The 24,413-nt window shown below is 56.8% G+C and overlaps 1 protein-coding gene and 2 long non-coding RNA genes across 4 annotated transcripts; 1 reads left to right on the plus strand and 2 right to left on the minus strand.

The window, feature by feature from the left end:
* Window positions 1-1,374: 1,374 nt before the first annotated feature.
* On the minus strand, window positions 1,375-9,760 carry LOC139012759 (uncharacterized). 2 transcript variants are annotated; one of them, XR_011471896.1, is made up of 3 exons: window positions 9,520-9,760; window positions 2,701-2,826; window positions 1,375-1,721 (listed from the first exon to the last, which is right to left on the minus strand). It is a non-coding gene; the product is annotated as an uncharacterized lncRNA (long non-coding RNA). The 2 variants fall into 2 exon arrangements; XR_011471895.1 differs by lacking the exon at window positions 1,375-1,721 and adding an exon at window positions 2,035-2,324.
* A 156-nt stretch (window positions 9,761-9,916) lies between these two features.
* LOC139012760 (uncharacterized) lies at window positions 9,917-15,662 on the minus strand. The gene is made up of 3 exons (XR_011471897.1): window positions 15,545-15,662; window positions 15,078-15,286; window positions 9,917-10,836 (listed from the first exon to the last, which is right to left on the minus strand). It is a non-coding gene; the product is annotated as an uncharacterized lncRNA (long non-coding RNA).
* A 4,351-nt stretch (window positions 15,663-20,013) lies between these two features.
* Window positions 20,014-23,891, plus strand: RNF39 (ring finger protein 39). The gene is given in 5 exon segments (XM_070419044.1): window positions 20,014-20,453; window positions 21,728-21,750; window positions 21,958-22,049; window positions 23,228-23,601; window positions 23,603-23,891. Coding segments are annotated over 5 exon segments (1,044 nt in total). The 5' UTR covers window positions 20,014-20,102; the 3' UTR covers window positions 23,807-23,891.
* Window positions 23,892-24,413: the final 522 nt, after the last annotated feature.

The raw sequence follows: 24,413 nt of genomic DNA on the forward strand, positions 1-24,413 counted from the left end.
GCCTGGGTTGTGGGCTTGGTCCCCAGTGGGGGGCGTGCAGGAAGCAGCTGATCAATTATTCTCTCTCATTATTGATGTTTCTCTCTCTCTCTCTCTCCCTCTCCCTTTCTCTCACTCTAAAAATCAATAAAAATATGTTTTTAAAAAACAGAAAACACCCAAAATTTAAAGAACTCTTACCTTTTGTGACAGCATGAATAGACCTGCAGAGTATTATGCTACGTGAAATGAGCCAGTGAGAGAATGATAAATACCACATGATTCCACATATTTGGAATCTAACGAACAAAATAAACTGATGAATGTCCTGGCCAGTGCGGCTGTTGGCCGGACATTGTCCCGCGCACCAAAAGGCCCCAGCTGGATTCCCAGGCAGGACGCAAGCCCGGGTGATGGACTCAATCCCCAGCGCAGGAGGCAGCCGATCAATGTCTCTTTCTCACCGATGCTTCTCTCCCTCTCTCCCCCTTCCTCTCTCTAAAATTGAGTTAAAAAATTTACAGAAGAAAATAAACGGATGAACACGATAGAAACAGACGTGAATACATGAGACAGACGACTGCCAGGAGGGAGGTGAGTGGGGACTGGATGAAAGAAGGTGAAGGAATGAGCCAAGGAACACAGATGTGTAACCCACAGACACAGACACAGTGTGGTGATGGCCAGAGGGAAGTGGGGGTGGGGCTGAGTGGAGGTGGGCAAAGGGGGTGACGATGGGGACAACTATAATAGTGTCAATTTAAAAAAACCACTAAAGGAGTTTATTAACACGAAGCCAGTATTACAAGAAATGTTAACGGCTCTTCTTTAAGAAGAGGAAGAATATTCGACTCCCGGTGTGGGAACCAAAAAAAAAAAAAAAAAAAAAAAGAAGAGGAAGAATAAAAAGAGAGAGGAGCATAGTTATAAAGAATAAAATGGTAGCCCTGGCCAGTTTGGCTCAGTAGATAGAGCGTTGGCCTGCAGACTCAAGGGTCCCGCGTTCGATTCCGGCAAGGGCACATGCCCAGGTTTCGGGCTCCATCCCCAGGGTGGGGTGTGTAGGAGGCAGCTGATCAATGATTCTCTCTCATCACTGATGTTTCTATATCTCTCTTCCTTTCCCCTCCTCTCTGAAATCAATAAAAATATATATAAGAAAGAATAAAATGGCAATAAATACATATCTATCAATAATTACCTTAAATGTAAATGGATTAAATGCTCCAATCAAAAGACAGAGGGTAAATGGATAAGAAAACAAGACCCATACATACTAGTATGCTGTGTACAAGAGACCCACCTCAGAATGAACGATACACACAGACTAAAGGTAAAGGGGAGGAAAGGGCGTGACTCTGACCGTCAGCCATCCCAGCTGTGGGAGATGTGCTGGCTTCAACTGTAAAACCACGATGACGTGAAACCAGGATGACAACATCAGGACGACTCACACTAGTCCCGCACTTGACAGGTTTTGAGACCTTTATCAGAATGCACTGTGCTCATCTGCAGGTAGAGAATTTCGCAGCCCCTCCCCTTGGTCTCTTTGTTTTGCTTTCCCTCCACCTTATGAAAACCTCTGCCTGCACCTGGAAGTGGAGACAGGCGTTGGGACAACGGCCCCCTATCTTCTCAGGGGGGCGGCACTGGAATAAACCTCTTTCCTCCTCAGCAGCCGTCTCAGGAGTTTGCTGTCATTGCGGCAGGCCGCGGGCCTGGGTTTCAGTTACAGTAAGAACCTAAATACATAAAGTAAATGTTGATGGATGTAAACAAAGAGATTGACAGCTATACAGTCACAGTAGGAGATTTTCCCATACCATTAAAATCAAAGAACAAATCATCCAGACAGAAAAGCACAAGAAAACTGAGGCCTTAAATGGATGATGGGATAAAGCAGAGGTGGTACATATAGACAATGGAATATTACTCAGCTATATAAAAGAATAAAATCTTACCATCTGAACCAGAGGGTATTATGCTAAGTGAAACAAGTCAGAGAAAGATACAAATACAAATTTATTTCACTTCTATGTGTAACCTAAAGGACAGAATAAACAAAACAGAAACAGACTGATAGATACAGGAAACACACTGGTAGTTGCCAGATGGGAGGGGGTGGGGGGACTGGTGGAAAAGGCGAAGGAATTAGAAGTAATAATTGGCAGTTACAGAATAGTCATGGGGATGTAAAGTACAGCATCAGGAAGATAGTCAATAACACTGTAATAGCTAAGCCTGTGCCCGGTGGGGACCATTCCGACTGGGGGTCACGTCCGACAGCGTATGAATGTCTAGGCTGTGCGCTGTGCACCAGAAACAATATTGCATGGGAACTGTGACTGAAAAACAAACATTTACAACATAACATGAGGCAGGGCTTACTGAGCTCTCAGTGGGCCTCCAATGCCCACTTTCACTGAAGGATAAAGCCCAAACTTCACATCATGATTTGTAAGTGCCTCCAGCCTGACCCCCGCAACCTGCCTCCTATTTTTCACTCTAATACAATCAATTGCATGTAAAATCCTTCACTCACCACCTCGTTTATTATCTCCCTGACCTGCTCTTGTCCATTCTCATGATCTTGTCCCCAGCCTGTGGGGCCTCAAGTACCCCTCCCAGAAAGCCTTTCTTGATGCGCTCACCTCAGCTGCCTCCATTACTCACTAGTGTGGGTGAAACAGTGCCCAGGGCACACCTACTCATCGCACTTACCTCCACGAGTCACAGTGACCTGTCCAGGTATCTTCCCACTCGTGCTGCCCACTGAGAGCTTCCTGATAATCATGGGTCTTGCTTTATTTGTCTATTGTCCTTGGCACCTGGAACAATCTGTGGCACCTGTGGTTGCCCAATAAATATTTGCTGAGTGAATGTGTGACTGGTTTTGTCCCTTCTGACAACACCTCCTGCCTTTGAAACATCTTTTCCCACACAACCTGATTCCAGACTCTCAATGTAGACCCCAGGGGTAAGAATAAAAAAGACAAACACTGGCCCAGCCGGTGTGACTCAGTGGTTGAGCATCGACCTATGAACCAGGAGGTCATGGCTCAAGCCCCAGCGTGGGGCAGCCCATTGAAGCTGTTTCTCTCTCTCTCCCTTCCTCCCTGAAATCAATTAAAAAATATTTTTTAAGAAGACAAACTGGATGTTATCCATGTCCTCCAGCCAAAGACCCCCAGAAGCACACCTGCAGCTGAGCAAGTTGGGCTCATCATTCTTTACAGCAAGAGCGGGTGCAGGCTACACGGGACTTCGGGACATCTCAGCAAGAGCGTGTGAGGGAAACACCTGCTGTAAGATTTGGGCTTCGGTTTGGTGATTTGGGGGAGAGTCTAAGAAAGTAGGGATTTGCTCTAGATTGAGCAGAAAGCAGAGAAAATTACATGACAATTAATCCTACCTATAGGTAGGGAAACGAGAATGAGAATAAAGCTGAAATTGTTCTTTCGCCTTTTAAGTAGCAGTCATTTCTTTTGACCAAGAGAAAAGATGTTTGATAGCTTGTGGATGGCAGGGTGACCTGTTTTTGTCTGTGTTCACACAAGTTATAAACCAGACTCACTTTGCCTCACTTCCCATGGTCTCGGTGTTCTGTGAGCAGCTTATGCCGAGCGGGGATGGCGTGGGCTGGAGACCGAGTGTGAGCAGCTTCTGAGCGGCCAGGGCTGCTCTTTCTCTCCTCCCAGTGGGGGGTGGGGGTGGGGGTGGGGGGAGGATGAATTGGGAGGGTTGGGGAATGTGTGTATATCTGTACAAAACTCACTTTTTTTTTTATTTATTTATTTTCTATTTTTATTTGTTTTAAATCTTTATGGTTGAGACTATTACAGATGTCCCCATTTTCCCCCCCATTGACCCCTCTCCCCAAGTCCTGCCCCGCCCAGGCCTTCACCACCCTATTGTCTGTGTCCGTAGGTGATGCACATATGCCTGTAAGATCTTTGGTTAATCTCTTCCCACCCCCCATGCTCCCTTCCCTCTGAGAGTCCTCAGTCTTTCCATGCTTCTGCTTCTATTTTATTCATCAGTTTATTTTGTTCATTACATTCCTTATTTATTTTTATTTTTAGACTCAATTGTTGATAGATATATATTTATTGCCATTGTATTGTTCATATCTTTTATATCTTCTTCTAATTCTTCTTCTCCTTCTCCTTCTTCTTAAAGAATACCCTTCAGGGTTTCATGTAATACTGGTGTGGCGGTGATGAACTCCTTTAGCTTTTTCTTGTCTCTTTATCTGACCCTCAATTCTAAATGAAAATTATCACTTTTCAAATACAGGAAGTCTCCAGTTTATCTCCAGTGTCCAACCCCCATATTGCCGCTCCAGCCCTGAGAGTCACCACCCCGTGGTCCTGGGAGGGGACAGGTGTCCCTGAGCACTGGTGCGGAGTCGTGATTGTGATTCGGGAGGAGCCAGCTGTCTTGGTGGCCTTGGCCTTGACCTCTGGCAGCTGCTCCCCAGGCATTCCTGCTCTGTCAGGGTGGAGCCTGCAGCTTGTTTGCTTGGCCGGCTGTTGTGAGTCATCCTGCGGGCATCACCTGCTCCCAGTGCCTCCACACCTTTCATTTGGGCCTGGAGGAAAACCTATCAGATATAGATTCTTTGCTGGTTTTGTGACAGAGGCCTCAGACCAGATGCATGAAGCTCCCTGGACCTCAAGCGCCTTCTTGTCAATGCTCCCTGCCTTTTGGGGTGATGGTCTCACTCTTGCCATCAGTTTCTGGGTTCCAGTGACTCTTCGCAGGTGCCTGGCATCTGAGCTCTCTGGGGTGCTCGCTCCGGTCATGGGGCCATGGCCTTTCCCTTCAGGCCAAAGCCTCTCTGATTGAGTCCCTTCCTCCACAGCACCTCACAGCTCCTTCAAGCCAGCAGCTCTAGTGTTTCCACCTTCTGCCATTTTCCCTTCTGCCTTCTTTGTCCCTGTCCGCCAGAGGTGACAGCCCTCCTGGTAAAGGCTCCTCACTGCCCCCACGCCCCGGCGCCTGGCTTTCTGTCTCACTCCCTTTTGTTCTGCTGCACTGCGTGTCCCTTCTCTTCCTTTAGGCTCAAGGTGTGCTTGCTGCTGTGAGACCTTAAACAAACTCCCCACGTCTCTGGCTTCGGTTTTCACATCTATAAACTGTGGGTAATGATGATTATCCTTTTGTTTTGTTGTGTGGATTCGTTTTGCCTTATTTTGTTTTTATTACATAAGTAAGTAATGTACACATTCATTTGTAAAGAAGTTAAAGCAGACAGGTAGAAGGAAATGCTCCTTGAGCCAGTGCCCCCCTGAACCCTCGCCAGATGTGGTCTTTCCAGAGGTGTATATGTGGTATGTGCATATGCATTTTTGAAATAGTTATAAAGTAAGGATGGTGAGAATATCTGTTTGTGGATCAAGTGAGACTAGTGGTTAAAAAAAGGGTATCTTTCACAAAAGCAAATTACTACCTAGTGCCTAAAATTGAAAGAGCACACAGTAATAATATAATCTTAGTGTTTATAGATATGGAGACAAACATCAGAAAGGAAATCAGCTAAAAGAGTCGTAAGTAGTGAAGGGGGTGGGGCTTCTAACTTTTCTCATTAACTTATCTAATTGCTGGACTTTTAATGTATGTACTAGTGGCCCGATGCATGAAATTCGTGACCTCGGGGTGTGGGGGGGGGTGTCCCCCAGCCTGGCCTGTGCCCTGTCACAGTGTGGGAGCCCCACGATCCATTGCCCCAAAGAGATAGGCCCTGTCCACCCATCTGGGGCTCCTCAATGGATTGCCCCAAAGAGGTAGGCAGGAGCTGGGGAAGGCCTGCGGACCCCCAGAACAGGCACACGGAGGCCCCCGCTGCAATCCCGCCCCCAGGCCAGGCTGTGGCAGAGGGCTGAGGACCTCCGCACGCCTGCGGACCCCTGGCCGGGACACTGCAAGTCCCCGCCCACCCACTCCTGCTGTGCACGCAGCCTGCTGATCAGTCGTTACTGTGATGGCATCCCGGCCAATTTGCGTATTACCCTATTATTAGTATAGATTATTAGGATAGATAACTTCATTACAATCCTGAACACAGGATTTTGGTTCCTTTTCCCCATCAGTCTTGTGAGATGTGCTCCACACCCCTTCCCTCAGACCATTCGAACCTCCACCCTCCTCTCCGGTCCCGGTCCCGGGGGCCAGCCTGTGCAGCCCTGGGGTCTCCTGCCCTCCCGTCCATCTCCACCTGCAGACAGAGCCATGTCTGTGGCATGTTTAATCAGAGTGGGCTTCTCCACTTAAAAATGCTCTTCTGGAATGAGCTGGGCAGCCCTCGGCTGGCGGCCACAGTGGCAGCTGGGGTGGGAGCGGGGGTTGCAGGGGTGCGATGCTTGTTGGAACCCCAGCCTCATGGCCATGTCAGCAGATGCTCACTTGTTGATAACAGAGGAGAGGAACCAAGTTCTACTTGACCTTAAAGCAGCAGGATGGTCAAAATTAAGAGAGAGAGAGAACCCAAGATGGCGGCATAGGTAAACACCGGAAATTGCTGCCTCGCACAACCACTTCAAAAATACAACTAAAAGACAAAACGGACACCATCCAGAACCACAGGAAGGCCGGCTGAGTGGAAATTCTACAACTAGAAGGAAAGAGAAAAGCACACTGAGACTCAAGAGGTGCAGAAGTAAAGTGCAGAGGTACGGAGGCGAACATGGAAAGGGCTGGCAACTGAGGACTCGGTTGTCTTTTTCAATCGGGAGGGAGTCTCAAGCTCCCGACTGCTCTGAACTCCAGTTCCAGGCGAGTCTCTGGGGATCCAGACTCATACGGGGAGAAACTGGACTGTCTGGCATTGGGCGGAACTCGAGGGCGGGTTTCTCAGAGGTGCTTGCAGTGGTTACTGCTGGGACACTGAGACCCGGCGCCTCTTAGGGTAGGACTGAGGATCAGCCATAGCTGCTTGCTCTGCCCTGTTGATCCCCTGAGACCCCACCCCACCCAAGCTGTGCAAAGAGGCTTTTGCATATGAAAGGCCTGGCCCTTTGCAATCTAAAATTACCTAACAAACTGCAGCTGGGTCAGAGAGACACAGAACATCCAAAAAAAGGCCCAAGGCCCCACAGCAGCTTGCATTGCTTCACAGCTGGGCCTCATCTGGGCACCTCCAAACCCCAAACAAAGAAGAGGAATCTGCAGATCTCCCCATAGCTCCTGCTGGGTAGCCTCAGGCAGAGGCTAAATTAGCACCTCCTTAGAGATCCAAGAGCCAGTGTACCCAGTGGTCAGAGTGGGACCATCCAGATTACAACTCCTCAGGTACATAAGGAACACACTGAGGGGGCAGACTCAGTGAGCACCAAAGCCCCACTGAAGCAGGTCTTGTCCCAGAAAGGTGTCTCCAGCACAGAAGTTCTCCCACTGCAGACACAGCTGATTCTCACAGCCAATTGGCCTGGAGGTCAATTCCTCCCAGTGTTACCTACAACAATCAAGGCTTAACTACAACAAGACTGTGCACAAAGCCCACAAAGAAGTGCACCAAGAGTGTACACCTCAGGTAATTGGGGAGGCTGAGCCACTGGGCCCTATAGGACACCTAGCACACAAAGCCACTCTATCAACACAGGGAAGCATAAAAAATGCGGAGACAAACAGGTCACAAATGACAGAAATGGAGGAAAGCAAACTACTGGATATAGAGTTCAAAACCACGGTTATAAGATTTTTCAAGAATTTTCTAGAAACCGCCGATAAATTTAGTAAGACCCTCAATAAGTCCAGTCAGACCGCCGATAAGTTTAGTAAGACCCTCAAGAAATCTAGTGAGACCTCGAGGATATGAAAAAGGACCAACTAGAAATTAAGCATACACTGACTGAAATAAAGAATATTATACAGAGATCCAACAGCAGACTAGAGGATCACAAGAATCAAGTCAAAGATTTGAAATACGAAGAAGCAAAAAACACCCAACCGGAAAACAAAAGAAAGAAAAAAGAAACTAAAAATATGAAGATAGTGTAAGGAGCCTCTGGGACAACTTCAAGCATACCAACATCCGAATTATGGGGGTGCCAGAAGAAGAGAGAGAGCAAGATATTGAAAACCTATTTGAAGAAATAATGACAGAAAATTTCCCCTACCTGGTGAAAGAAATAGACTTACAAGTCCAGGAAGCGCAGAGAACCCCAAACAAAAGGAATCCAAAAAGGACCACACCAAGACACATCATAATTAAAATGCCAAGAGCAAAAGACAAAGAGAGAATCTTAAAAGCAGCAAGAGAAAAACAGTCAGTTACCTACAAGGGAGTACCCATACGACTGTCAGCTGATTTCTCAACAGAAACTATGCAGGCCAAAAGGCAGTGGCAAGAAATATTCAAAGTGATGAATACCAAGAACCTACAACCAAGATTACTTTACCCAGCAAAGCTATCATTCAGAATTGAAGGTCAGAGAAAGAGCTTCACAGATAAGAAAAAGTTAAAGAAGTTCATCACCACCAAACCAGTATTATATGAAATGCTGAAAGGTATCCTTTAAGAAGAGGAAGAAGAAGGAAAAGGTAAAGATAAAAATTATGAACAACAAATACATATCTATCAACAAGTGAATCTAAAAATCAAGTGAATAAAAAATCTGATGAACAGAATAAACTGGTGATTATAATAGAATCAGGGGCATAGAAAGGGAGTGGACTGACAGTTCTTGAGGGGAAAAGGGTGTGGGGGTGCAGGAAGAACTGGACAAAAATCGTACACCTATGGATGAGGACGGTGGGGAGGGGGTAAGGGCAGAGGGTGGGGTGGGAATCGGGTGGAGGGGAGCTATGGGGGGAAAAAGAGGAACAACTGTAATAATCTGAACAATAAAGATTTAATTTAAAAATAAATGAATAAATAAATAAATAAATAAAATGCATTATCCAGGGAGAGAAATTTTGCCATGCAGAGTAGAGCAAATGATTATTTATGTGTTTAATTGCAGTTATATCGGTTTATATAGCTATAGGTAACTTTTACATAGCATGGCTATTCATTAAATATACAAAGAAAAGTAGATTTTCCTATTTACCTTAGGTTTCACAACTCTTCAAAAACTCGAACAAATTTTTTATAAACCTCAAACCACCATAGCATTTTTCTTTAAATTAAATTTACACTCTGCTCAACTTGAAAAAAAACATTAAGAGAGAGATGCCATCTCCAAAGATTCTCCTGCCAAAGTTTCAGCCAGGCCGTTAGCTTTATGTCCCAGTGGCTCCCCAAGCAGACGGCCCACCCGGCCACCACCGGCAGGTTCCGCGCCTGCAGCGGGTCCAGGCCATTCGTCCGGGCTGTGGTCAACTGGCACTGGCCAAGTTTATTGGAAAAGCAGCTGCTTCTCTGATTTCTTTCCAGGTGCCTGTAAAGCCGTATACACACCGGAGGCGTAGCGCACTCGGGGTGATTTACATGAACACAGTAAGCTGTGAATGTCGTTCACCTTTATATCACGTTTTGTAAAATCCGCGCTTAAATACAAAATGATTTAAATTCGAAAAAAATGCTCTTCTGAGACTCACCGAGGAGAACAGGGTCGACTAAGCCCTCCGTGTTGCAGGGGCAGGAAGGGCACAGGAGTCCGACCGGCGGTGGGACCGGACCTGGGCTCAGCACCGGCTGGGAAAGGATTCAGAGCCACGCCGCCAGCTGTAAGAGAGCATTTACGTGGTAAATCCCGGGTGGGAGGAGTGAGTCCCAGAAGAAGTGGGCGGAGGCAAAGGAAGGGCCCTTGGAGTTGGGAGGGAGGCAGTAGGAATACACCTGGGGCGGGGGGTGCGGAGAGGGGGAGGGAAAGGCAGGCTGGTCCTGGAGGGAGAGCACCTGGGCCCTCCGCCCTAAGGGCTGTGGGGGGGGGGGGGGGGTGTTGGGGGAGGTCCCGGGGAAGAGCTCCATCGAATATTCAGCACTTTCCAGCGGTCCTTTCAGGGTCTAGGTCTCCACTGATTGGTCAGCGCCAGGGCAGGTCAGTACCCGGTGCAGCTGGTCCTGACGTCAGCTGTGGGTCACTTGTCTGGTTTTGCTGCTTTTCTGGGCCTGGAGCTGAAACACAGCTGAGGCCTCGATGTCAGCTCTGGGGCCGAAAGGTCAGGGGTCCACACCGCAGGACCAGCGTATGCTGGGGGCGGAGGTCACCCTGGGCGAGGTCCCCCCACGACGGACTGTCCATCGCTAGGCACCGGGGCTTTCCGCCCGCTGACCTGTGCCTGGCCCGTCGTCCTCGCTCTGCCCACGTCTAACTGCCCCGTTAGCACGCGAGACCCGGGCACAGCCGCCGCCCCCGGCTGGGAACGCCCTCCGCCCTCCGGGGCGCGGCCGCCCTTCCCCAGGCTCACTGTCGCCCGTGGCTCGCCCGCTCTGCAGGCCTCCCCCGGGCCCCCCGAGTTTCTTGGTGATGGACTGTAACCCCGGCGGGATGCCCGCCCCAGCTTTCCCTCCAGCCCCTGGTCTCGGAGCGCCCGCGTCCTTCCCGGCTGCTCGGCCGCCCCCCCAGCTGCCGCGCGAAGTGGCACGTGTGCTGGGCCCCCCGGGCCGGGGCGCCGTTCCCAAGGCCCCGCAGGAGGAGAGACCCCTCATTGCCGGGAGCGCCCTGGGCAGACGCTGCTCGGCCGACCGACCGCAGCGGCCCAACAGCCCCGGCCCCGATGCTGGCCCAGTGGACCGGGCGCCGCCTTCCGCCCCAGGGTCCGGGTGCGGGTCCGGGTGCGGGTCCGGGTGCGGGTCCGGGTGCGGGTCCGGCCAGGCACGCTCCCGGGCTGCGAGCTAGGGCCCCAGCAGGGGGCGCGCGGGAGGCCGCAGGTCGGTTCTCATTGTTTCTCTCCCTCCCTCTGCCTTCCTCTCTGAAATCAACAAAAATATATTAAAAAATAAAAGGAAACAGGCCATGAATCAAACGTCGCTGCTCCCCACCCATCCAGTCCCCTCACGCCCTCTCCCCACCCCCACCCCCAACACACACGCTCTGCCGGGGCCGCGAAATGGGTGCAGGGCGACGCTTCCTCTCTGTCCCCGTCCTGTGGGGTCTCCCCCATCTAACCTGGGGGGCCCTGCCGCCTCCCCCTCTCCTCCGGGGGCGGGGGTCCCAGGCCCCTCCCCAAAGGCGGCGGGCGCGGGGGGCCGCCTCGGAGGGGAGCTGGGGTGCGGGTCCGGGGAGGCACCGCGCTCCTGCCCCCCCCCCCGCCCCCGCCCCGCTCTTCCAGGCCCCTCGCTCCTCCCCTCCCTTTCAGCTTCGGACTCGGTTTCCCCGACTCTGCCCGCCCCCTGCGCCGCGCCCCGAACCCGTCACGGTGCCACCCGCTCTCCGGTCCTCACCGGACTTAACAGGAAGCAGCGCTGCCCACTGTAAACGGGGTGCCGGGACCAGTCTTCTTCTTGGTCCGCCATTGCGCCCTGAGACCCGCACAGGCTGCGCAGTCCCGGCTCCCATCACGGTCCCGGCCTCACGCCCGGCCACCGCCCTCCGCCCCGGGGCTCGGGCCAAAGCCTGGGTTCTCCCCTCACACCTCACTTTGCAGTGCAGCCCTCCACCCCGCAGGCTCGGCCCCCCCCATCCCTACCCCCACCCCTCCCCCACCCCTCCCCCCTCCTCCCCCCACCCCCACTCCACCCCCACTCCACCCCCACTCCACCCCCACCCCACCCCCACTCCACCCCCACACCACTCCCCCCCCCACCCCACCCCCACCCCACCCCACCCCACCCCACCCCCACCCCACCCCACCCCTACCCCCTCCTCCCCCCACCCCCACCCCACCCCCACTCCACCCCACTCCCACCCCCACCCCTCCCCCACCCCCACTCCACCCCCACCACACACCACCCCACTCCCACCCCTACCCCCCTCCTCCCCCCACACCACTCCCACCCCACCCCTACCCCCACTTCACACCACCCCTACCCCACTCCACTCCCACCCCACACCACCCCTACCCCCACACCACCCCTACCCCACACCACCCCTACCCCACACCACCCCTACCCCCACACCACCCCTACCCCACTCCACTCCCACCCCACACCACCCCTACCCCCACCCCTACCCCCACTCCACACCACCCCTACCCCACTCCACTCCCACCCCACACCACCCCTACCCCCACCCCTACCTCCACCCCTACCCCCACTCCACACCACCCCTACCCCACACCACTCCCACTCCCACCCTTACCCCACCCCTACCCGACCCCTATTCCCACCCCAACAGTGGACAGTGGCCTCCAGGTCCTTTGCAGTGAGCCCCTCGCTGCCCTGGGGCTGCAGCCGCTGGGCCTCCGTGCTGGCTGCTCATCTCACACAGTGGCAGCAGCTTCTCCCCGGCCTTGCCCGCCCTCCAGGAACGGCTCCCCAGGCCGGCGACTCTCACCTTCAATCCCTGCTCGAGCACTACCCACTGACCCACCCAGCGCCACTGTCTCCCTTGGTTCATGCTGCTCTGTGGGGCCTACACTTCACTGTGGTTAGTGACCTGCTTTCTCCTCGAGTGACATTCCAGTGCGGCGGGTCCTGCCTGCTGGGGTCCCAGTTCCCAGCGCGGCACCCGGCACAGACTAGGTGCTGGACAGCATTTGCTGAGTAAATAAACACTCTACAGTCACGAGACCAACAAGAGCTGGAAGCCCAGTTCCATGTGGGTGTCGCCCCAGCCCGGCTCTGCCTCTCAGCAGATGGTGACCCTCCCCAGAGCACGGTGCCCTGCGCGTCTAAGCTCTGCTCCCTCCGCAGCCGCCCGTCCTGGGCCGGCGGAGACCGCACATGGCTTCCCAGGGCCCCTGGGCACCTGCACCCAGAACCGGCGGCCCTCCGGTTCCAGCCTCCCGACCTTCACCAGCTGAGCTGAGCCTCTGATTCTGTCCAGGAAATGGAATAACTACAGGGAAAATAAAGAAAAGAAAGAAAGAAAAGAAAAGAAAAGGAAAGGAAAGGAAAGGAAAGGAAAGGAAAGGAAAGGAGAGAAAAGGAAAGAAAAGGAAAGAAAAGGAAAGGAAAGAAAAGGAAAGAAAAGGAGAATCAGGAAGTGAAGCTGATGGAGGAGAAAAGGCTGAGGGAGGCGAGAAGAGCAGCAGGTGAGGCGCACCAGAGGGAGGTCGCTCTGCCCTGCAGGCTCCAGCTGCCCCGGCGCCTGGTCATGCCCTGCCCTCTCTGTGACCCCAAGTCAACACCCAGAGCTCGGTGAGCGCTCTGCCCCTTTGGGTAACAGCACTGTCAGCCAGTCGTCCACCCCAGGAACTAGAACTAGAGTCACCCTTGACTGCCCTCCCTGTCCTCATGGCCACGCCAGCACCTGCCAGTTCCCTCCACCAAACACCTGCCCTGCCCGCCCTGCGTAGCCATCATGACCTCCGCCTCCATCACTGGGATCACGTTCTCTCTTCAGGGTGACCGTCCTGCACAGCCCGGGGCTGCCAGCAGCAGGTAGTGGCTCCGGGTCCCTCCCATTTTGCATGTGTCTCATCCCACTACTCAGAACTCAAGACCTTGCAGGATCTGGTCTCTGCCTCAGCCTTCACCTACCTCGTACCACTTTCACCTGCACTCGCCACGTCCCAGCTTTGTTTAAATGAGCCCAAGCCGCTCTTGCTTCCGTCTTTGCAGAGCTGTTCCCTCTGCCTGGCACGCGCTTCCCTCCGCCCTGGCTCACCTCTCCGTCCCCACAGCTAAGCTAACCAGCCACCTGCTCCTAATGAGTATCGGCGCTGGGTCTCTGTGGGGCTGCCAGATTTAACAATGAAACACAGGACGCCTATGTAAATTTAAATTTAAAATAAAGAATGAGTACATCTACACGATGGAATACTATGCTGCTGTTAAAAAGAAGGAACTCCTACCATTTGCAACATCATGGATGGAACTGGAGAGCATTATGCTAAGTGAAACAAGCCAGTCAATGAAGGAAAAATACCACATGATCTCACTCATTCATGGATAATAAAGACCATTACAAACTTTTGAACAATAATAGATACAGAGGCAGAGCTGCCTCAAACTGATTGTCAAACTGCAGTGGGAAGGCCAGAGAGAGTTGGGGGGCAGGAGGGAGGGGAGTAAGAGTTCAACCGAAGGACTTGTATGCATGCATATAAGCATAACTAATGGACATAAGACACTGGGGGGTAAGGGAGGGTAGGGGTTTGTCAAGGGCGGGGGGGGAAAAGGACACTTATGTAATACCCTTTGTAATACTTTAAGCGAAAAAAAAAAAAAATAAAAATAAAAAAAAAAATAAAATAAAATAAAATAAAGAATGAGTTAAGTTTTTAGTATAAGTATGTTTCATACAATTTTGGGGAGATACTTATGCTAAAAAAATTTGTTGTTGACCTGAAATTCAAATGTAACTGGGATCTGTACTTTACATGGACTGACTTCCTCCTCTTGGAGGCTGGAAAGTAAAACCAAACCAAACCAAAGCCATCTATTCTCAGAACCGTCTGCAGCGAGGCTGTGGAGAGGAATTAGTTCTGCTGATGAGACGTGCTGTGAGATGTGAACGGAGAACGAGGGGGGCCCCTTTCCTCTGACAGGTAGACAGGCTCCCACCACAGAAGGCCCTGTGGCGGCATTTCCGACTGCGCCCACGGACCTCGTGGCCAAGAGCCCGGTCAGGACCATCTGACTCCGAATTCTCCGGGCCTGTGAGTGACTTTCTCATGGTCTGGTTCTCTTGTTGCTTAAAACACCTGGAGTGGCTTCTGCTTCCTGCACTGGGGCCACCGGACAGTCCCCGGCCCTGCACGTCCCTCCACAGCACAGGCTGCGGCCTGCGCCAGGGTCTCTCCCGCTCACCAAGTCTAAGTGGCCGGAGGGCAGGGCTGTCCGCTCACCAACACGCCCCAGCGCTGCTGGGCCCGGACCTCATTTTGCTCCCTCTGTCCCTTGAGGAGCTGGGCCCTGATTCTGGGCAGATAGGAAGTGGTCAGTTCATACCTTTTTACACTGAAACAAGCGTTTAAGAGACAAGAACCAACCTGCTCCTGTATCCCCGAGGGGTAAAGACTCCTCCACTTAACATACGAGTTACCTTCAGAAGCTGGTCACCCCTCGGGCCTCAACTTTGTTATCCCTGATGTAAGGATTAGCGTACCTGTCATAATGTCCCTTTACTCTAATACTCTGCAGACCCACAGCCTGCGGCCTGAGAGATGGAAGAGGAGGTAGCGGCTCGGTGCGCAGGTGAACAGCCACTTGCTTGGAAGACTCGTCCCTCCCCGGAGTGCCGCCTGGAAATGGGTGTCATCCTGGAAGCCAATGTGCGGGAGGACCGGAGTCAGGGAGGAAAGCGGAGGGAAGGGCCTGAGGAGAGAGTGAGTGTCTGAATACAGGAACGCGGCCTGCGGTCCGCTGCAGCCCCTCAGTGCCTTCCGCGGCTGAGGACAGGACTCCTCACCCCGTGCCGAGGCCCTGCAGCCCCTCCAGGCTCACACCACCCACTCTCCCCCTCGCGCTTCATCTAGACCTTTCCCCCTTCGGGTCTTCGCCCCTAATACTGTCCCCGGGCTCTTGTCCCTGCTGGCTCCCTCTTACCATCGGGGCCCAGCTCAGAAGTCACACCTGCCCGGCCGGCCGGCGGCTGAGGGTCATCCGGGCGCTGAGAGGTGGCAGGTGGGTTCCTGGAGCCCAGGTGGCTCCGTCCCCGCAGGGGCTGCAGGGTGTTCTGCTCTCACATTGATGTTTCTCTCCCTCTCTCTCCCTCCCTCCCTCGCTCCCTCTCCCTCGCTCCCTCTCTCTCTCCCTCCCTCTCCCGTTTCTTTCTCTAAAACTAGTTTTAAAAGGTGGCATTTTTAAGGCAGCACCTCGGAGAAGCTTTCCTAACAGCCACCGGGTGCAGCGCGCGCACCTCTCCCAGCGCCTCCGCACCTGTCACTGTCCCCGCTGTGTCCGTCTTTCCCCCTGAACCTCAGTGGCTGGAGGGGCGGGCGCATGGCTGCTCCCCCCGCGGAGGAGGGGGAGGCGGAGGGGGTGGGGGAGGGGTGGGGGAGGGGAGGGGAGGGGAGGCGGAGGGGGAGGCGGAGGGGGTGGGGGAGGGGGAGGAGGAGGAAGAGGAAGGCCGGGCGCCCCAGGAGGGCGGCGGGGAAGGTGGGATTCCGCGCCACCCTGTGCCCCACGCGCCGCCGCCTCGGAGCCCTGCGGTCCTGCACAGGGAGGGGCCTCCAGCTCCGGCCGCAGGAACACGGAGGGCGCCGAATGGGACAGCCCCCACCCGCAGGAGTGCGGCGTCTACACCGCAAACCCGCCGGGACGGAGAGGCTGGCGGGCGGCTCCGCCCTTCGCCGCTGGGAGCGCCACGGCCACGGCCACGGCCACGGCCACCCTGGCCCCCCCCACCGCCACCGCCCCGGGCGGCCTCCGGCCGGCGCGGTGTCCGCGGAGCTGCCCGCGGGGCGTGTGGCGGGGGCGGCAGCGCCGGCTCCCGTGACGCCGGGGAGGTCGGGCCTGAGGCCAGCGGCTGGGACGCCGACGCGACGGCCAAGGAAGCGCCGCCGCTGCCCGGTCCCTGCGCCCAGCGGGGGTGGCCGAGGCCCGGCGGCACCGTCCGGTGTCTGAGCTGCTCCTCCGCACGCGCTGCCGCATGGCGATGGCGGACAGCGGACAGGCAGCTTCTACATGGAAAACCGGGGGCGGGGAAGGCGAATGGTGCCCTGGAGCGGCGGGAGGATGGGCATCCGACAGCGTCCCCGCGGAGCCGCAGGCGCCCGGGCTCTACAGTGAGGGCTACAGGGGACAGGAGGCTGCGGGACAGGAGGATGACGGGGGACAGGAGGATGACGGGGGACAGGAGGCTGCGGGACAGGAGGATGCGGGGACAGGAGGATGACGGGGACAGGAGGCTGCGGGACAGGAGGATGACGGGGGACAGGAGGCTGCGGGGACAGGAGGCTGTGGGGACAGGAGGATGACGGGGGACAGGAGGCTGCAGGACAGGAGGATGACAGGGGACAGGAGGCTGCGGGACAGGAGGATGACGGGGGACAGGAGGCTGCGGGACAGGAGGATGACGGGGGACAGGAGGATGACGGGGGACAGGAGGCTGCGGGACAGAAGGCTGTGGGGACAGGAGGCTGCGGGACAGGAGGATGACGGGGGACAGGAGGATGACGGGGGACAGGAGGCTGCAGGACAGGAGGATGACGGGGGACAGGAGGCTGTGGGGACAGGAGGATGACGGGGGACAGGAGGATGACGGGGGACAGGAGGCTGCAGGACAGGAGGATGACGGGGGACAGGAGGCTGCGGGACAGGAGGATGACGGGGGACAGGAGGCTGCGGGACAGGAGGATGACGGGGGACAGGAGGCTGCGGGACAGGAGGATGACGGGGGACAGGAGGATGACGGGGGACAGGAGGCTGCGGGACAGAAGGCTGTGGGGACAGGAGGCTGCGGGACAGGAGGATGACGGGGGGGACAGGAGGCTGCGGGACAGAAGGCTGTGGGGACAGGAGGCTGCGGGACAGGAGGATGACGGGGACGGGAGGATGACGGGGGGACAGGAGGATGACAGGGGGGACGGGGAGGATGACGGGGGACGGGAGGATGACGGGGACGGGAGGCTGCGGGACAGGAGGCTGCGGGACAGGAGTATGACGGGGGACAGGAGGCTGTGGGGACAGGAGGATGACGGGGACAGGAGGATGAAGGGGACAGGAGGTTGCGGGACAGGAGGCTGCGGGACAGGAGGATGACGGGGGACAGGAGGCTGCGGGGACAGGAGGAAGAGGAGAGAGGAAGTCACCTGCAAGGGAAAGAGCCAAATGTTCAGGCCTGGCCCTGCCTCCCACCTGCGGCGTCGCCTTCGGGAGCCCCCAGGCCTTGCTGCAGTGGCTGGTCTCAGGTCCCATGCGGCTACAGGGTCACACGCGGAGATAGCATGGCTATGACGTGGGTCCGCCTCTAGGCAGGAGGGCTGTTGGGCTAATCTGGCTGAATGTCTACGTGCCCCAAAGTGCACAGACTTAGAGACGGTACATCCACAGAATGCGAACCTCACAGAGCCGCCCAGGTAGTCTCTCACACTGACTATCACAGGGACGAACGCGGGATGATGATTCAGGACAGACAGGCTGCTCAAAGGGAACACACGGGACTCAGAGGCAGGTCCCCATCCAGCAGGAACCTGATGTCTAAGAGGCCTTGGGCTGGGGTGGGGCCGAGAAAACAAAGCAATGCAAAGAAAAAGAGCAAGAGGACGGACAAGGAGCCCGAGAGGCAGAGAAATTCAGAGAAACCCAGCCCCTTGGAAGGGCAAACAACTGGAAGTGGATCTTTGATTGTATTACCCACTGGGTTGATCTGGAACGAGCTTCCTATTGAAACTCAACTAATTACCAACCTTAATTCCATCTACAAACTTTTAAAAAAATATTTTTCTTGATTTCAGAGAGTTAGGGAGAGGAGATAGAAACATCAATGATGAGAGAGAATCATCGATCGGGACTGAGCCCATAACCCAGGCATGTGCCCTGACCCGGAATTGAACCGTGATCTGGGTCGACGCTCAACCTCTGAACCACATTGGCTCCATCTGCAAACTTAGTTCCCGAGCCACCCATGGACGCTCACACACTCACACGTCCGGGAATTAGGATGTGGACATCTTCAGGGACCATTATTCTACCTGACAGAACAGAGAAGTCCGTCTCTTACAGAATAGATCTGATCATATCTTAGTCTTTCCCTTGGGTCGCTGAGCACTGCGCTGGAGGTGTGTTCAGATGAGTGTGCTGTGTTTATTTGTGTTAGTGTGTTTGTTGGGTGTCTATCTGAATGCCTACCTGAGGTGTAGGCGGGGTAGAAGGGTGCCTGGGGGGCTGCCGCTCTGTAGACACTGCGCTGTCCTCATGGACAGTAACGCTAATGACAGCCGCACACCCCCCCCCCCCCCCCCCCCCCCAGCAGCCTGTCTGTCCCTGAGTAATGCCTATTGTGTGTCTCTGTGAGGTCTGCGTATGCGAAGGTGTTGTCTGTGAGTCTGCACTTGGGGGCATTTGGACATTGGTGGATGCACATGCATGTTTGTACACAGTGTGTGTGGCCACAGTTGCAGGCATCTGAGTGTTTACTTATTCACAGCCCTGGAGGGCATCCAGGCAGAAGGGCCTAGGAGGCAGGTGGAGGATCTGGGAGGAAGAGGGAGCAGAGAAGGGCAGAGAGGGGGAGGGGAGGGGGAGGAGACAGAGATGGAGGGGAGGAAGAGGGCACAGGAGAGATCAGGATAAATCAGGAAGCAGAGGGAGTTCTAGGAATCTGAAATGAAAAATTTCACAGAAAGGACACAAATGAGAAGAAGATCTGGGCATGGCTCTGCTTCTGTGACCTGGGCAATTCCAGCTCTCCGGCCTCAGTTTACCAAGAGGTTTGACATAGACAACCCTTGGACACATCTCAAAGAGGAGAGAAGAAAAGTAGAAATAAAATCATACACAGAGAAAAACAGAACTAGAGACAGGAAGAAAGTACAGCGAGAGGACCTGGGAACCCGCCAGGAGTAGAGCTGAGAGGGCCCTGTCCTGACTCCCGGAGGCAGAAGTGTGGGAGCCTGCTCCCCACCCCGTACCCCAGAGCTGCAGTGTCCTTAAGCCCGTAAGAGGTGAGGCAGGAAGCTGGAAAGAGAGCGGCGCCGGGAATGACAGCCACTCGCCAACACTCAGAGGCCTGCCAAGGCCACACGGCCCGGATCCCTGCTTCCGGCCCCGCCCCCGGGAGTAGGTGTGCCAGCCACCTGGAATGACTCACACCCCGGCGATGTGGGCACCCTGCCCACCGCACACCACAGGCCGAGGGGAAGGTGAGATTTGGGCGGGGGGGGGGGGCGGGTAGAGGGGACTACCCCTCCCCATAATCGGCCACCTTGCCCCCAGCGCGCCCCTGGAGACCCTCTCTGGCTGGAGGACCCAGGTGTCCTTTCCGCGCGCCCTCCTCCCCAGCTCCGCGGGGACGCGGGAGAACCAGAAGAGGAGTTGCGCAAGGCCGCTGTTTACCTGCCGCGGGCCTCCTCCCTCCCTATAAAACCTGCCGTGGAGGCGAGGCGGCAGCCTGGGACTGAGAGGCCATCCCAGGAGAGGGCAGCGGCGGCAGCTGGGCGGCGGGGACGGCGCGCAGACCCGACTTCCCATGGAGTCGTCCGCGCCGGGCCCCGGGCTGGTGGAGCGCCTGGCGCAGCTGGCGACGTGTCCGCTGTGCGGGGGCCCCTTCGAGGACCCGGTGCTGCTGGCCTGCGAGCACAGCTTCTGCCGCGCGTGCCTGGCCCGCCGCTGGGGGGCCGCCGGCCCCGAGGCGGCCCCCGCCTGCCCCCGCTGCGGCCAGCCCTGCCCGCGCCGCAGCCTGCGGTCCCACGTGCGCCTGGCCGTGGAGGTGCGCATCAGCCGCGGGCTGCGCGAGCGGCTGGCCGAGCCGGGGGCCCGCGCCCGGAGGCGCCGCGGCGGCCGCATCCCCACCATGGGCAGCCTGGACCCTCCGGGAGAGGTGAGGCGGGACGCGGCCGCTGCGGTCGGCGGAGGGAGCTCCTCGGGCGCCCGGGCGGGGGCCGGTGCCTCCAGCGCCCGAGCCTCGGCGGCGTAGAGGCAAAGGATGGAGCTGAGAGAAGGGCAGAAAGGCAGGGCGGGGCGGGGCGCGACTCCCGGCAGAGGGGGCAGGGCGCGGGCCCGAGTGCTAGGGGAGCGGGCGGAGCGAGGGGCTGCCTAGGGAGGCGAGGGGGGACCTGGGCGGAGAGTGGGGAGCCGGAGGGAGGGAGGAGAGGGTGCAGATCCGAAAGCCCCGCCGCCGGCCGGGCCGAGCCGGGTGGTTTGTTGTTGTTGTTGCCGAGGCTCCTCCCAGGCCCCGGGCAGGGCGGCGGGATCTGGAAGAACTGCCGTGGGGCCTCGGCCTCTACTTCCCAGCCTGGTCACCCCCCCGCGGTCGCGCCCCTCCTGGGTCGGCAATCAGCCCCAGCCCCTTGCGAGACCCCCGGTTTTGGGGATTCCCGACCCGCTTCTCCCCAGCAGCTAAGCCGTCTCGGGCCTTGCTCCCCCTCTTTGAAGTCTACGTGGAGTAGAACTTCCCGGTTTAGGCGTAATTGGCACAATGAGGCAAAGCCTTTCCTCTCTCCCTCTGCACCGCATTCGCCGCTCCAGTCGTGCTCGGGGGACTGAGAGGGGGGGAGGAGCCCCGTCGTGCCGGGGGGGGGGGGGGGGGGGGGGCGGTATCGGCCTCTGTGCGGCTCCCCTGGGTCCTGTTGAGCTTCCTGGGACACAAGTCCGGCTGCCTCCCTGGCCAGAGCGCAGAGACCACAAAGCAAAGGGCCCAATAAACGCCACTGAGCTTTTATGGCAAGAAGTGAAGCAGCTTTATTATAAGGCTTTACAATGCGAACCCTTTACCCAAGGGCGCTGAGTATGTTTGGTCTGTGTGATTGATGTAAAGGGTTACACCCTCAGGGAGGGCGGGAAGGACAGGCTCCGAGGCAGAGGACGGGGCGGTGGGCAGCAAGGAAAGGCAAGGACGCCCAGGCAAGCAAAGGGCGTGGATGAGGCACTGAGGCCTGGGGGACAGGGGCAGGACAGTGCCTGGTGGTGGTAGGAGAATGGAGTGCGATGAAGGGCGTTGCGAGCGGAGACCGGGAATCGGGAGCACAGGGGTAAAGGGGAGATGTGCTGAGAGATGGGGCCTCACACCTCTGACCCGCCCACCTGAGGGGGAGAGGGAGGGCTCCCCACAGTATAAAGCTCAGAGCTCACATCCACGTTTTCCTCTGCCCCCAGGACATGAGGGAGACATGGAGAAGGTGAGTCCCACTTTCCCTGTTCCTTCCTTTCCACCCCCAGCTGCCCACCCGTCACCCACCACTGGGCTCTGCCTCTGTACCCACTCAGACAGGGTTTCTGGGTGCCCTACCCCTCCCTGCTCCAGAGATGCCATGTGGTAGGAGAGGGGGCAACAGAGGGCAAAGGGTGGCTACTGGTTTCCTGACCTTTCTCCCTCATTTGTCCAGACTTGATGCCCCCACACCCAAGTCATCTCGCTCCGAGGACGAGCTCCCCGAGGACTACCCGGTGGTCAGAAACATGCTGCACAGGCTGGCGGGTAAGGAGGCTGTTTCAGGTCTGCTCCTTCTGTCTCTCAAAAATCACCAAGCCCTTTGGACTGTCTGTGTCCTAGGGACGCTGTGACACAGCCTCACGCAGGGGCCTCAGCACCAGCAGCTCAGTCTCACCGTCCTGGCCGCGGCGGGCCGGCCGCTGTCCGAGGGGCCTGCTGAGGGCTGAGTCGGTCCTGACTCTCCTCGCCTTTGGGGCCGTTCTCCCTGTGTCTTCACATCGTGTTCCCTCTGCACCCATTTGTCTCTAGGCCCAAACTTCCCCGTTTTATAAGGACACCACTCATATTGGACCAGGCTCCACCCTAGTGACCTCATTTTAACTTGATTACCTCTGTAAGACTCTGTTCCCAAATAAGGTCACATTCTGAGGTATTGGGGGAGGAAACAGATTCAACCCATAACAATGTCTACCCTCAAGTCCTCCTGTTCCAGCCATTCTTTCCTCTTACCTTTTCAAACACTCACACAACAGACCCCTGAAGGTCAGTGGCCTTTCAGAAACCCGTTTCCGCTCACTCCACTCCTGCACTTCTGCCCTGGACGCTAGGCGGCGCCTCTGCGGCCACTGGGAGTCCCTGCCTCCGCCCTCCTGGTCACCCACCACCCTGCCACCCCAGATTGCTTCTTGTACCCCGAACCCAGAAATCTTTTCTCAAGGCCCCCCCATACACTCAAGGCCAATAACTATTTCTCTGGCCCCTTTGCCTATCACCAAACTGTCCAACTCTGCCCCACGCTCCCTGTAGGAGGCCTGTCCACTCCACCTATTCCTGTGGGTGAGTGGGCTGGTTTCTCCAGATACCTAGGATTCCTCCCGCCCCTCCCCTCTGACACTGGGGTTCCGGTATCTGGTATCACTCTGTCTCTAGATCCACCTTCCCCATCCTGCTGGCCCAGCTCCCAGCCCCACCCCAGATACTGCAGATGGAGGTGTCAGGCCTCATTCCTCCTGTCAGGCCAGCCTCTCTCCTTCCCAAGTCCAGTCCTACAGAAAGGGCATCAGTGTGCAGGCTGGGTCCTGCCCAGACCTACCCTCCTGAGTCCCACAGCCACCTTGCAGCTGCCTGGGCCTCTCGGTGCCCCCCGCTGGGAACGCTGGGTCCTGTGCCCCCTGACCCAGCAACCCTCTCTCTCGGCCCCCCTCCTGTCTTGTGCTCCACAGCCGACCTGACCCTGGACCCTAGCACTGCCCACCGCCGCCTGCTCATCTCCGCTGACCGCCGCAGCGTCCGGCTGGCCCCCCCAGGGACACCCGAGCCCCCTGACAGCCCAGCGCGCTTCGATCAGCTCCCCGCGGTGCTGGGCGAGCAGGGCTTCGGGGCGGGCCGCCACTGCTGGGAGGTGGAGACCGCAGACCCCGCCTCGGGCGGAGCCCCTCCTGGGGAGGACGACGACGTGGAGAGTCACTACGCCTTCGGTGCGGCTGGGGAGTCGGTGCAACGCAAGGGCCGCGTAGGGCTGTGCCCTGTGGGCTCGGTGTGGGCCGTCGAGGGCCGCGGTGGCCGCCTGTGGGCGCTCACGGCACCCGAGCCCACCCCCACTGGGCGGCGCCGGGCCCCCGCCGCGGCGGGTCCGCGTGGACTTGGACTGGGAGCGGGGCCGCGTGGCCTTCTACGACGGCCGCTCGCTGGACCTGCTGTTCGCCTTCCAGGCCCCCGGCCCCCTGGGGCAGCGGGTCTTCCCACTGCTCTGCACGCGCGACCCTCGCGCCCCGCTGCGCATCGTGCCGGCGGAGGGCTGAGCCGCGCGCCTCCTTCGGCTTCGGCCCCGCCTGCTCTGGGGCTCGGAGGCCCTCCTGCAGGGACCTGTCCACACCCGCCCGCAGCGAGTTCCGATGAGCACCCTGCCCACCTACATGGCATCTTTTCTCCCACACAGTGAGACTCAACTGAACTCGTTTCCACATCACTCCCAACGCCCAATCCATTGCACCCCTCTTCTTGGGAGCTTCTCCTCTCCAGCCCCTCCCCCATCTACACTGCTCCAGGCTCTTCCAATATTTCCCCTCCACTTCCTCCTCTGCTGGTCTCAACACAAGGCCAGCCTCCCCCAGGCTTTCCTGCCCGTCCATTCTCAGGCCTCTCCCGGGAAGCAAGACCTCCTCCTAGAAGCAAGAGGCTGGGCTCTGGCCTTAGGGTTCTCTAGGAAGCGTAATGTCAAGGTTGGTGGTTTTCTTTTTTGGGGGGGAGGGGGTCCTACTTCATGGTGACTGCTTCCCACGTTCCGTCTTTTCCCACGAAGAACCTTCTCTGAACTACCCCCTGTACTGTTCCAGTAAGAAACCGACAGTAAGGCCCTGGCCAGTTTGGCTCTGTGGATAGAGCATCGGCCTGTGGACTAAAGGGTCC

The sequence above is a fragment of the Myotis yumanensis genome, unplaced genomic scaffold (genome assembly GCF_028538775.1).
Source record: "Myotis yumanensis isolate MYYU_CA2020_CCGP unplaced genomic scaffold, mMyoYum1.0.hap1 SCAF_6, whole genome shotgun sequence".
Taxonomy (NCBI): Eukaryota; Metazoa; Chordata; class Mammalia; order Chiroptera; family Vespertilionidae; genus Myotis; species Myotis yumanensis.